The sequence below is a fragment of the Seriola dumerili genome, unplaced genomic scaffold (assembly GCF_002260705.1).
Source record: "Seriola dumerili isolate Sdu_G_001 unplaced genomic scaffold, Sdu_1.0 BDQW01000161.1, whole genome shotgun sequence".
Classification (NCBI taxonomy): Eukaryota; Metazoa; Chordata; class Actinopteri; order Carangiformes; family Carangidae; genus Seriola; species Seriola dumerili.
Genome location: NW_019174416.1, coordinates 6,173,811 through 6,188,178, shown reverse-complemented (window position 1 = coordinate 6,188,178; position 14,368 = coordinate 6,173,811). Strand labels below are relative to the sequence as shown.

General features: G+C 39.3%; 1 protein-coding gene across 3 annotated transcripts in view; it reads left to right on the top strand.

Moving 5' to 3' along the window:
• Positions 1-14,368, top strand: part of LOC111226586 (misshapen-like kinase 1) — a 66,453-nt gene that overhangs the window by 5,053 nt on the left and 47,032 nt on the right. For all 3 annotated transcript variants that reach the window (XM_022751817.1, XM_022751816.1, XM_022751815.1), the window contains exons 3-7: positions 6,831-6,887; positions 11,606-11,731; positions 11,963-12,073; positions 13,782-13,872; positions 14,057-14,187. In XM_022751817.1, coding sequence (XP_022607538.1) covers positions 6,831-6,887; positions 11,606-11,731; positions 11,963-12,073; positions 13,782-13,872; positions 14,057-14,187 — 516 coding nt within the window. The remainder of the gene's footprint in view (positions 1-6,830; positions 6,888-11,605; positions 11,732-11,962; positions 12,074-13,781; positions 13,873-14,056; positions 14,188-14,368) is intronic.

Genomic DNA, 14,368 nt, shown 5'->3' with positions numbered 1-14,368 from the left:
GGACCTACTCAGGAACTCAAAGAATCTTCAGAGGACTTGTTTTTGCATTCCCATCATATCTTAAAAGCTGCCGTAATTAGAGAAATTAGAGCGATAACCCATTAAAAAGCCACTGTGTAGACTGAGATTCAAGTGTTGCACGAAAGAAGAAAACACAGTCCTCACTGCTGTAGGTGAGTGTTGTTTGAATGTATGTTAGAGAAGAGATATATGAGTGTTGGAGATTTTAAATATTTGAAAATGAAACTCAAGACACAGTTTTTTTTGGTTATTTGTTTGCTATATTAAATGTCAATAATGAAACTTGTGTTTGACCAGTGTCATGGTAGTGGGGAGATTTTCAGGGTAAGAGCTAAAACTAGATCCGGGTTCCTGCTGTATAAATGCAGGTAGTCCCTCAAAAAGTTCCCTTAAAAGTTCTTGCGGTCAAAAAGGGAAGTGGCCCGGCCTCAACAAGACAAACACAATCACCCCTTTCTCCTATTATTTCTACTCCTCTCCATTTCTATAACCTCAAACCCCGAACTCAACTCAGTTTCTCTTCTCTTCTCTTCTCTTCTCTTCTCTTCTCTTCTCTTCTCTTCTCTTCTCTTCTTGTTTGTCTGTTGCCTTTTCTTTGAAGCTTTTCATCATGCACAGCATTGATTTCACATATTCAAATGCTTACTTCTTGGTGTCCTAAAGAGGGACAGAATAATTGGTGTCTGAATAGATCACACACACTTGCACACATTAGTGCTAAAAGCTGTATTATGTGTGGTAGCAATCACATGGTTGTAGTATGCCTGCAGAAGTTTTGTGGCACCAAGACAAAGAAATCCAGCCTTTAAATGTAGGTAAAACGACTTAATAGGATTTTTCTTTTGTTTTGCCATGAATTATTAGAGCAAAAGAGCAAAACGTGGCTTTTGATTCCTGGATAGCAAAGTCTGTGACTAACAGTAGTAACTTCAGCAGTTAAAACTTTTCAAATAAACATGAAGTTGCTGAGTTGCTGTATTGGACTCTCTCAGTACTATATCACCATGAGACACACACTCTGCATGCTCCTCTCACGTACCATCTAGTCATCATTTGCACAGCGCACACACACACACACACACACACACACACACACACACACACACACACACACACACACACACACACACAGGGCGTTTCCCTGTTTGCAAAAAGAACTTCCCTTCCCTGCAAGCTATTGCTTTAGAGTCATCTCTCTCTCTCTCTCTCTCTCTCTCTCTCTCTCTGTGTGTGTGTGTGTGTTACAATGTAAAAACGGCAAACTCCACTGAGACTAAGCGCCATGATCACTGCTGATGCAACACAGTTCTGCTCTAAGTAAAGCTGAAATTAGTCCCGAGATTCAGGGTAGTTACTCTGACTCTGACTAGACTAATGTTTATAGCATGTATAAAATAAATTGAAACATATCCTTAACATTCATTTGTCATTCTAAACAGTTCTGAAAGGTCACAGCCATCTGAATTTGCTCTATAGCATGGCTTCGATAGTTGATACATCTCAGTAAGCCTTGGTGACACCATGTTCATACATCATGCACAGCCATAAAACAGCTGGCCGCAGTACAATTCCCAGAGTGATTCACTTACACTTCCTCAAATCTTTCTAGTTTCAGAAGCGTCATTTCCCTTTCTGTGACCTACATATTATTCTTACATTACTCATGTTCACTGATGTGCTGATCAAAGTATAAAAATGTCCAAATGTAGATTTTGACCAACTGCTAATCTCTGTTGCAACAAAACCAGAGAGAGCACAGACCTCAGGGCCAAAGCCACACAACATACACCAAACTTCAAAGAAAAAATTCAGATTCATAGTAAGTGATCCATAAGAGCTCTAGTAAGAACAAGGCGTTTTGTGTTGGTTTCTTAGCCCCTCTCCTAATTGGCTGACTGTTTTCTGAGTGACGCATAGCCAGGCCAACCATAGATAACATAGTATAACCTACTATCGTAGTTTGGTAAAATTTGTTCTTTCAGAAAAAAATAAACCTAAGCTACCAGAGATTGTGCAGCGTTTCCTTAATGACAGAATGGCTGCTTGGTGTTGCTAATAAAGTTAAGACAAGTCACAGTTTCTGATAACAGGTTGTGTATATTTCTCAAAGGATTGAGCGTTTTAAAACTTTCACAGAGTTGATATAGAACCTAGACCTGCTTTATAATCAAAAAACACATGGAAAGTCACATTCTATAATATGGGACCTTTAATGGGTTGTTCCCTGGCTCATAAACCATCACTCCACCAAGTTCAATGTAAATAGATTCAGTACTTTTTGCATAATCGTTTTGACAACTAAACAGACAGAGGGAAACATAACCCCTTGGCGGAGGTAATTAACCCCTCCCCACAGTGATATCACAACACCTTCTGCAGCTGCTAGACAGTGAAAGCCACTGGAAGGGTTTTATTTTGAAAAACACTTGCTCAACCTAAGATAAACAAGAGGGTTTCTTAGTGTTGAAAAATAGTCAGTTTCCTCTTCATATAAAGAAAATGGACAGCTCAGTTGTGCAAAGCATTCTAACATTACATTATTACACATTATCAAAAATTTGGAAAATTGAAATGAATATGATCTTATCTTGAAATAAAAGTCTTTGTTCCAAAGCTAAGCAGTGTTGGGTGGGGGTTTGAGCTGAGAGAAAACAGAAGATAGACACAGAGAGAGACAGGAAACATCCTCCAACATAGTGTAGAGTTGCTTCATCTGTGTTTGGTAGAGGTGAAACAGAAAGAGTGGGAGAGAGACAATGGGAAAAATGGAGAGAAAGGAAGGAGAGGGAGGAAAGTGAGAGAGCGAGGGAGGGCAAAGGAAGGAAGGCATAGGTGAAAGGCAGAGAGACAGAGAGGAGGGGAGGAAGGAAGAGGGAGAGAGGCAGATGAAAACTAGAGAGGGAAGGGGAAAGCAGCCCCCCATGAGGCTCGGAGCAATGGATTGTGCTGATTACCCATGTGTGTGTGTGTGTGTGTGTGTGTGTGTGTGTGTGTGTGTGTGTGTGTGTGTGTGTGTGTGTGTGTGTGTGTGTGTGAGAGAGAGAGAGAGAGAAAGAGAGAGAGAGTGAAAGAGAGAGAGAGTGAGACCCAGAGCAGTGAGAACATGGGAAAGTCCAGTTAGAATATTCTTGGAGGGTCTGGCCTTCTCACTATACTTTCTAAATGCCAAAAGGACAATTAAAAGTGCACCTGTGATTCAGTATCATACTTCAACAAAGTTGGCGAAACAGCAAAACTCAGATTTAAAAAAGAATGATCGAAATCGATGCAGCAGTATCAAACTCTGAAACTGCTGAATTCTACAATTCCCATGATGCAAATTGATAGCGTCTCATCATTAGATCCTGCCAGCCTGATGAATCATGGATTTTAAATTTGTTGTTGCTTATCAGCCAACACATACAATGCTAATGTATCTGTGATAAGCTAGTATGAGTTGATATATCAGTCTGGCCCATTAATCAGTTTATCTCTAGTCTCATTAACCATCAGAAAAATTATCCTTATTTTGTTCTAAATCAACCCATCTCAATTATTTAAGTAAAATCACGTAATGATAACAAACAAGATGGTTTCTCCTTGAGCTGCCCTGGTAAATACATCCCTGTTGGCTCACAGAACACACACACACACACACACACACACACACACACACACACACACACACACACACACAAACACACACAAACACTCACTCACTCACAGTGGGAGCAGCTTCACTTTCTCAGTTCTCTGCAGCATTATTGTAAATATAATAGACACCAGTGCAGCCCCTTTTGACCGTGTAGTGCCAGCCAGTGAAAGTTCCATGTGAATGGAAGGGAGGGAAAAAATGGGTTGTTTCTCTAGCAAAATGTGCAGGCTCAGACACATCTACGCATGCGCGCGCGCACACACACACACACACACACACACACATAGATACAAACATGCTGCTGTTTATTAGCACCATTCCTACATGCAGTTTGTAGAGGAGATGCAGTCCATCCAAGCACACCTATGTAACTAACAGACTGTTCTGTAGGGGAGAGACAGAAAAACAGAGGAGGAGATGAAAGCAAGACAGGCAGAGAGAGGGAGAGAGAAACTTTCGAGAGTAGCAGAGAGATACAGTAAGAGTGTTTCTCTCATTTGTCCCCTTGCTGTCTGCATTATAAATGTCTCTTTTGTATCTAATTAGCATATGTATGAATATATTATAGTAACCTTTTCACTGACACAGTATTTGTAGTGTTCCTTATTCCATCGTGTGTGTGATGTGTGTAAGTGAACAAGACAAATATGGAGACGATATTTGTATCTGGATTCATTTGTGTGCGTTTGATTCCTAGCACTTTGTCACATAATGTGTGTGTGTGCATGAGCCCATGTATTAAATTCATTGGACGTCAATGTCAGAAAGTGCACAAGCTTTCTCCAATTAATTGAAGACCACAGAGCCCTTTTGAGTGTGCGTGTGCGTGTGCGTGTGTGTGTGTGTGTGTGTGTGTGTCAGTGCTGCATATTGTTAATAAGTGGCCCAGCTGAGAGTAGAACATTTCACATTAGTGAGTTGTGGTGGCAGCGTAGCCAGCAGACACCATTGAGTCTAAAGGGACAGGAAGGCCGTTTCCTTATTTATCACAGTCAGGGCAGCGGCTGCTTGTATGCCACAATTCTTTGCAATTATGGAGACAATGTCCTCCATGTGGGGACAGAATGGTGGCCAGAATGAACAGGGGTCATTGAGCCTGACACAGTATATCTCATGTCCAATACAGTATGTGAAGAAAATCAGCTAGGTTGTTATCTGACAAGTCGTCTGCTTCACAGCTGCCGGTTCAGTAACATTTTAAATAAACTTTATTGTGAAGCATGTCTTAGCATTCCACTGTTTTCATGGATTTTCCTGCCCAGCTGTTACTGGGTATAAAACATTTACATGCATGTTAAGTGAGATGAAACTCAAATGAAACACACTATATTTGAACTTGTAAATACGCTGGACACAAGGATGCAGTATTTCTAGTGTCCACAAATATTCCCAGAGTCCTAAAGAGTGTAATGGATATATTTCATGTAGGTACTTCATCCAATAACTTGCAAACTTTGTTAGCAAAGCTCGCTTACAATAGTTTATATGGGGATGAAACAGTAAGTAGTACAGCATAGAGAGCCAAACTTATGATGTCATGTATGAAGTAACCTCTCTGCCACTAGCCTCTGTAACTAAGTGCAGACATTTGCTGAACCAAACCATCCACTCAGGTCCAATCTAGTCTTACTACTATATAATATCTGAGATTTCCCTCGTTATTAAACTCTTTCTTTGCTTCCTTTGCGATTTCCGATCAAACTAATTTCACAGATCTCTCTGCCATAACAGTTTTCAGTTATTGTTTACCTGAGGGATGGTATTGACAGTAACTGAATTAATGGAAGTTTTAAAACGTACCACTGGGTGTAAGTCTTTGATACTCCTCAAGACTTTGCGGATGTGAAAATAATTTCATCAAACACAGGTTTCAACACCATGCTATTTCCCATGGCCTTCTATATAATGCAGGACTCAGTCCTGTGAGTTATACTTCTCAGGAAAGTAACAGTGTATCTCAAATGTAGCTTCAGACAAGATAAAACAAAAATAGGCAAATATCAAAACTTGTGTTTATTTTGAAGCTCATCTTCTCCTCACTGTTTTTCTCTGAGTCTATACCTGAATATTAGCTGACTGATTGAGTGCCCTCTCGTCTATTTCATACACACACTCAGAGCTCTGTCATACTGTACATCACAGCTTAAAGGCCTATAGAGGAGCTCCTCTAGTATCTTGTCAGCTTTCTGACTCATGACAAGGTTTTCAATTTTCCCCTTTTCACCTGACTGCACTTTACAGCTCCTGCTCTGTGTGTGGGCTTACTCCCTCTTTTCTCTCTCTGTCTCATCTTGCGTCCTGTCTTGTTCTTTCTGACTGTGCCTCTCACGAGAAAATGAAATTACGCAGACAGACAGACGCACTGTAGCTGTGTCCATGAGTATTGAAAATAATATCACAATCCAAGGGCTCACTCAAAAGTTGTGTAGTAATTTGTGTTCATGTTACATTATGGTTGGGTTGATTATAGATTCCAGTGCTTGCCAGGTTTTGTTGTAATCTGGAGATAAAATTCTACAATATTTGGTGTCTAAGCTTGACAATTTTGACCCTGCCTGTCTTTCTCATTCACACAGCTGCACTTGTGATTTAATGAACATGTGTAGAATATTGACCTGAGCCTGAGATGATTCACTTGTCACTACATGAGAACTGCTTTTCTTAGCACCCAGAGAGATAGTCTGCCTGAGCTGTGCATGAAGCAATCGTACGGAGTTGATCATATCACATTTGAACATATTCGATTTTTACTGCTGGAATCTGCGAGAAGAGAGTAGTAGCTTTTTCATAATCTAGTTCATTCAGGTTTGATTGTAGAGCCAAAGCTCAGTTTCTGTTCTTCTCGTCATCCACAATTTATCTCAAATTTAGCTTTTTTCACCACAATTTTTTTGCCCTTTGGACACTGTTCTATAAAACCCCAAGACAAAATGCCTTTGATTGATGTTCTTGTGTTGAAACAGTCATGCACTATGTAAGAGCTTGTGCTGTCGTGGGACTTGGGATGTTTCCTAGTGACACACTTCTACTCATACATGTTGCTACGGACCGCACCTCACTGTGTTTTTTTATTTGGTGTGTCAAGATGAAAAACAACTGTGTATGTTGGTAGAAATAATTGGCTTTGTGTTGAGTGTTTACTCTTTTATATCTGCTTTTTTGTGTATTCCAACAGGGTCGTCATGTCAAGACGGGCCAGCTGGCAGCTATCAAAGTCATGGAAGTCACAGAGGTAAACATGCACTTCATTCAATCACACACATACTCGTTTTGTCTCTACCTCCACTCTGAGCTTATTTGTTCCTCTTTTCTTGCTTATCTTTGGTGAATATTAAAGTGATAATAATAGATAATCCGTCTGTTAATTTAAATTATACATGGCATACTTTTGTATACACGATTACCCTCACATGAGAATATTACAAGCTGATCTAGTTCTATCCCATGTGCAAATGGTTTAGAATTGAATTTAAAGTCAGAATAAAAATTCAGTCGCATTTCTATTTCATTTTTGGTCTCATGAAGGCGCTTGCTGTTTGTGAATAAACCAGTCAGCATGTTGTTAGTTATCTGTCTGTGTTATCTGTCTATGAAGAGAGATAATGAAAGCTCACATATTGAAGTCATTTGTTGCATACTGTGCAAATGGACAGACAGATGGACAGCAGAGAACTGCATTATGCTGATTCAAAAAGTTACAGTGATTCGAGAAGTTTAAGCTGGGATTCCACTTGTGGATCACTTTACTGTGTCAGAATTTTGTTCGCCTCCACATCATCCATTACACTTACAAAATGTAAAACTCGGGTATTATTCCTCTTACACATTGGCCACCACTACCCAATAAAATGCCACATGCAAAGATGTTAAAAAAATCAGTCATTCATTGAGTTATGTAATTAATTTTAGTTAGCTTTTAGCTTTTATTTTGAAGGCTCCTTCAATTGCAAGCCGCAGGATCCACATTCGCCCAACCCATCCCAAGATTCATTGCATGCAAGTGATGAATCACTTTTCAAAAAGAGAAATAAAACAGCAGTCGAGGATCAATAGGATATCCTACGTAGACCAGACTATCTCATTTCAGTTCGGCCTCGTGGTTCATGTGGTCCTCGGAGGCCACGCCTTCGTAGACTGAATGTGGCCCCTAAATTGGGACACAGCTATAGTTTCCGTACTTCAGAATTCCTTCCCATTGCATTGCTATGCAACCTAGCTAAACAGGAAGGGGCATGTTTCATAGGGCTGACAGATATTTAAATTTAGTTGCACTGCACACATAAAGATTAATTTCACTGGTTGCTTTCAAATCTTAAACACATTGGAACTACAATAACAGAAAATATGAATATGAATATAATAAGTATATAAATAAATATATAACTTTCTGCTAATCTCTTTCCTCCCACCCACTGCCACAAACACAGAGACATGTTAGCTGTCACCACTCTACGACTCGACTCCCTTTACCTGTGCCTCCTCCACATCTCTTTATTTTTTGTGCGTTTTTGCACGCAGCACACTCTGTGACAGGCACACAGACAGGGCCGGTAAAAACTTTATGGATTTTTTTGACTGATGTGGTGGCCCAGCAACGACCTGTAGCTGGGAGGTCGACAGTGGTGCTTTAATCATCAGTAGTTGCTGGTGAACTTTCCAACTATTATGTCTAGGTTTCCAATCAAGCTGCTTGGGGCTTGGAATACTCTGGTGGAAACCTTGGATGAAAATATCAAATACAATGGAAATTTAAATTTACATGAATTCCTCTGTGAAGCTGTTTATCTATGTTATTTTATTGGTTACATATATAACCCTAGCTCCAACCTCTTTTGTTAAAGGAGTTATATGTAAGTTCTGCTATTGCTACACAGCCAATGTTAGCATCAACAGCTGTTTACTTACCAGTCTAGAAGAAACATTGCAAATTTAGCATCAAACTTCATTCCTTTACTCACCAAGAGCTGTCTCGAGAGGTGGAAAACAACGCCAATGTCAACTTTATCACATCTTTTCTTCTAATGAAGTTTGCATTCTAACCAGCTAGCCCCAATCCGTCTCGTCACTTTCTGATAATGACTCACTGTAGCCCTCCAATCTGCCCTGAAGATGTAGCGCTGCTCAGAGGGTGTATTATAATCTTTTGTCTTGAGGCGCAATCAAGCCAAAGCTCATGTCTAGTGATAATCACCACCACCCGCTCTAGGCAAGAAACCACATTTGATTGGCAGAGAAAACTTACAAATAGCCCCTTTAAGCTTCATTCTGCTATCTTTATCTTTAAATACTGCCACATTCATTTAAAGCTGCAAACCAAACCTGTGTAAAAGGCGTCTGGTTGCTTAAGGTTAATTCACACCTGCCAGCCGAGAATTGAGAATGCTCAATTGCAATGATATAAAAGGTTATTAAGATCAGTCTATACATTTTGGTTTTCAGTACTACAGTATTTTAAAGCTCTTTACATTGGTATAAAACGTTTTAAAACTCATTATTAGACTGAATGACTGGCTTCACAGTGCATCTCTCTTCTCTTCTCTCCTTTCCCAACTCAATTCTCTCTCTCCTCATGCGGGTAATTGAAGCAATGGAACTTTTACAATCCATTTGACAACCTCTCCTAACTCCTTCCCTAAAGCATAGACACACAACTAGGATCAAACAAAAATCTACGTTTTACACCGCTAGCCTGACAGAATTAAATTACATGAAATAGTCTCTTCTTTCTTACTGTTCTCAGAGCCCCACCAATATTTCTGTTTTGGTCCAGAAGTAGTTTTTTTATATTATATTCCAGATGAATTTCATTGATGTTAAAGTTCTGTTCATTTTAGAGTTTTAAAACCACAGTGTTGGATAGTGTTGATGAAAAAAATTATTGATATGACTCATAATACTGTAAATCCATATGAGGATGAAAAGATCTGTCTGAAGCTGTATTTTGAATTTCAGTGGTTTGGTTAGCCTTACAGTTATATATGGACTATGGATTAGACCCTTTACGTTTAAAGAAGGAGGTGATTTGACTGTGTGTGTTCTACCTTGTGCTCTTACAGCTGTATGAGGGGACAAACAGCTGAGGTGTGGAGGTTTTATTGAATATTGCTTGTGGTGTACAGATGTAGATCAACAGTGACGGTAGAATGGGGTTACATATGTGCTCAAAATAACGTTGCAACAGATTTTGAGGCATGCTGGGTCATAATATGGCAAAGCAGTGTTTCAGTGAAGCATTTCTAATGTGGTCAGGCTGAACCCTCTAAGAGGACTACGCTTTCAGATAATTAAGCATGTAGTTGTGAAACGATTAGTTAATTCATCAATTTCTTGATCATCAGAAAATGAATTGGGAACTATTTTGATTATGAAGAAAAACAGGGGGAGTGTAATTAGTCTTGTAAGAGTTGAAACTGTACAATGGCAGTCAGAAAAAAATATAATGCGTTGGCATTTCCATGTATTAATAAAGGATTTTTAGTTTCACTAACTAAGTAAAACTGTTAAGTGATGTTAGCTTTTAGCTCGCTGCTGCTGCTGATGATGAATGCTGCTGAATTGTTTTTAAAGTGCCACCTTTCAACTTTTTTGATAAGCCTCATTATAGAAGCAGGATTAAGCATTATCATATTTCTGATGTACCTGTGTAACCTCTATAGAGTCTCACAGAGCTGCTAACAGAACTGCTAGCATGGCCTACTCTTAGTCGTAAAAAATATGTAAAAATACCGAGAAGGATTTGTTGTTTTCCTTTGTTTTATGTCACAGGAAACTGAATATGTTTGGGGTTTTGACTGTTGTTGGACAAATCAAGCAAATTAAAAGGAAACTGTGATGGTCATATTTAACCATTTTCTTAAATTTTATAGACCAACAATTGATTGAGTAATTGAAATAATTATCTGCAGAATAATAGAGAATGGCTCCATTAGACTGGTAAATGCAAAACTGGGTTAAATAGCATCTGTGCAGTTTCTATTGTGTCCGAAAAAAAGTTATTACACCCTGATCAGACTTGGTGCTTATTTTTACATTGCCACAAACCTGTCCATTGCAGAAGTGGACACCCTGGTTGATTTGCTGTCGATGAGACTCTGGGTCTTCTGTGTTGCAGACAAACTCTTTAGCAGGAAATGCTTGGCTATTATCTCCCTTCTCGCACACAGACACACTCACAGACAGACTGCAGACACAGGCAGGGGGCTTTGTGTTTCAGATAGAGGTGAAAGGTCAAACTCTGCTTGTCATTTTCTCCCCTCCTGTCCTGTGGAGATTTAAAGGAGGTCAGTGACTGGGAGAAGCTCTCTGTTGTTTCCTCTTTTCTGATTAACAGCCACATCGGGCTCCTCCAGCTCTGCTCTCCTTCTTCCAGCTCTCCTCTTTCTCCTCTAGCCCAGTGTAGGTTTAGAGGTTCAGTGAATTTGAGAAGTCACAAGTCATTTCTGGGATTTATAGTGAGAAAACAAAAAGTGCCACTCTCTGTTTCCTCTGCTAGCTCTATCTGTCCTATGTCTCATAACACTGACCAACCTTAGTTGAGAACTGAGAGTAGTTGAATTAAGGTCCAATAGCTGGGTGAAAGATCATGTAGAGGTTAGACGAACAGTCTGATTGGAGCTGCTGTCTGTCTGGTTGTATACGTGTTTGTTTTGTATGGAGCCTTAGATTTTTTTATTTTTAAAGTGCCACCTTTCAACTTTTATAGATAAGCCTCATTATAGAAGCAGGATTAAACATGATCATATTTTGATGTATGGTTTAGTGTTAAGTGCCACACCTTCTAAACATCCTGTATAAGTGCATAATACAGTGTATAATACGCTCTTTTATTCAAGCTGTCTCTCCTCTGCCAAACACTGACATTTAACAGCTTCTTTAAATGCAGATCAGTCACGTTAAAAAGTGGTGCTTTTATCATCTGAGTAAGCGTGGCGTTTCTGTTTTTATGTTTAGGAGGAAGAAGAGGAGATAAAGCTGGAGATCAACATGTTGAAGAGTTATTCCCACCATAGAAACATCGCTACTTATTATGGAGCTTTTATTAAGAAAGGTCCTGCGGGACAGGACCACCAGCTCTGGGTTTGTAAACTACTTTATCTGCTTTTTTAATAATTATTGCTTATAGAAATGACACATTTTTCTTTAACAGCTGCTGCCACTCTGGGTTTATCCTGTGTGACATTATCATAAACTGTATTCCTGTTGTATTATGTCTTTCATATTAGGATCAAAAGACAGTAATATTAATAGTTATTTTGGCTAGTACAGTACCTGTGTGTGTGACAGACATCTCTTCATCTGCCCATGTAGTTGGTGATGGAGTACTGTGGAGCTGGCTCAGTAACAGACTTGGTGAAGAAGACCAAGGGAAACTGTCTGAAGGAAGACTGGATAGCTTATATTTGCAGAGAGGTGCTCAGGGTAAGGTCAAGTAACACACAAATATGCATAAAACAGCATACAACCGATTCACCCATATGAGAGCCTGACCAACACTGGATATCTGAGGCAGATACCAATATTGATATTTAAGAGTTTAAATAATAACAATCAAATATTCCTGAAAAATTAACTTGTTACAAATATATCTGCAAATGCTAATATTGGCTCAGCTCGGACCCATATTTTTTTTCATCAGTTTGAAGTTGGTTATTGTCAGACCCTAACCCCAAGCTGAAATGATTTAAACTGCTGAATGTTTTTTCGTGTTTCTACACTGCGTAATCTTTAGCTTCGACTTGACATCAGCTGTACATTTTACAATATTTTAAGCAGTGATTGCATGTTTCTCACTGAACTGCTCTCCGAGAGTTATAGTTTACTTCTCTCTTTAAATGTTATGTATGTACACAGGTTTTTAGCTTTGACTTTTTATTAAAGAACCAGATATTTTCTAACGCAGTTGCTTTTCTGTTATAATAGTGATTAAACCTCGGAAGTGCTAAACTATCAGGCTAAAACTCAAAATAACCCCTTTCACTGTATAGCTGTACAGTGTAAGGGAGTGTATATATTATGTGAACGTGTACCTGATTCTCTGTACCATACTAACGCAAATCCCTTTTGTTATGTAATGTAGCATTTAAACTCTCTGTCCTCAATTAACTTGCACGAACATACAGACAAGATGCACAAAACGAACTTATTCCTGAGGTATTGTTAAGAGAAAAAGACAGAGGTAGTCATTTGTGTATGGACGCAAACTAAAGGCGAGATGAGTTGCTGCGGTTGTATGAGAAACGCGATGCTACTTTTAGAGTTGGATTCTTTGCCAAAACATCAAAGAGAAGAAGCCGAACCGACACTGATACTTCTTTATGTTCAGGGATCAGCTTCTCTGTCATGTTTTCCCTCTGTGACGTGGGGGGAATAATTGATTTATTTTTTCATTTATATACTCAAAAGGCCACTTTAAAACACATGTGTGTAAGATGTTATGGTTATCATTATGAGAGATCACAAGGTCCTGAGAAAGACTCCGGGATGTTTGCACTGCTTTCTGCGTTGGTGTTTCAGTTTGTGGCTCTACTAACAGACCTACACACACACATACAGTATATCAACTTATATCAACTTACTTCTAACATAACTGACCTTTATGCTGACACTATCAAGGTCAACATGGAACTGAGATTATTTTTTTAGAAGTAAAAAAAAAAAACTTGAGAGACAAAGGACTCTGGATGGATGCCAGGGTTTTCTCTGCTGCTGTCAGCCATGCTGTCTCCCCATTGTTTCGACACACACATGCAAACTCACACAGACACTCAGCATAGCATGATGAAGTCATTGTCTGAAATAAGACTCACTTCCTCTGTTTATTTAACCTCCTTTGAAGAAGCGAGAGTACAAACACACAAACACACACACACAGACGCGCACATATTCAAACTGTGCCACTGCTACTAGTCCAGTCTGCCACCTAAAGAAAAGTTGTTTAGAATTTTATTATAGTGAAAAAGCAGCACAGGGTTGAAATAAATCCAAGTTTTTATTTCATATTCCTTCAGAATAGACACATAATGCAACTACTCTACCAAGGCAGTGTTTGTGAATTCGTATTTATAGTGATAGTCATCTGACTCTGTGAGTATGTGTGTGTTAATGTGTGTGTATGTTTGTCTTCCAGGGTCTTTCCCATCTTCACTCCCATCATGTGATTCACAGAGACATTAAGGGACAAAATGTTTTGCTCACAGAGAATGCTGAAGTCAAACTGGGTATGACACATCTACACATGCACTGTGGTTTCTCAGACACATGCGCATCCTCCCCTAGGCTGAACTTTAGAACAATCATAGTCATACATACATAAATAAATCACACAAACCATGAAAAAACCTCCTCTCAGAGAAGCATTGGTCATTTTGTTGTTTACAGACGTCCTACATTTTTATGTTTCAGTTGACTTTGGGGTGTCGGCTCAGCTGGACAAGACCATTGGCAGAAGGAACACCTTCATTGGTACTCCCTACTGGATGGCTCCAGAGGTCATTGCTTGTGATGAGAACCCTGATGCCACATATGACTACAGGGTACGTAATGACACAGACGTAGTTATGTTTCTTGCCAACTTCAAGGACATTTTTAGTGACCGCTTGGGATGGGAAAATACCCTGGGAATTGGGTTAGTTCCCATCAGCCTGAGTGACTCATGAATATAAAAGCAAGGCATCCAGCAGAAGAATGAAGAGCATTTCAAACACTGATTAGTAC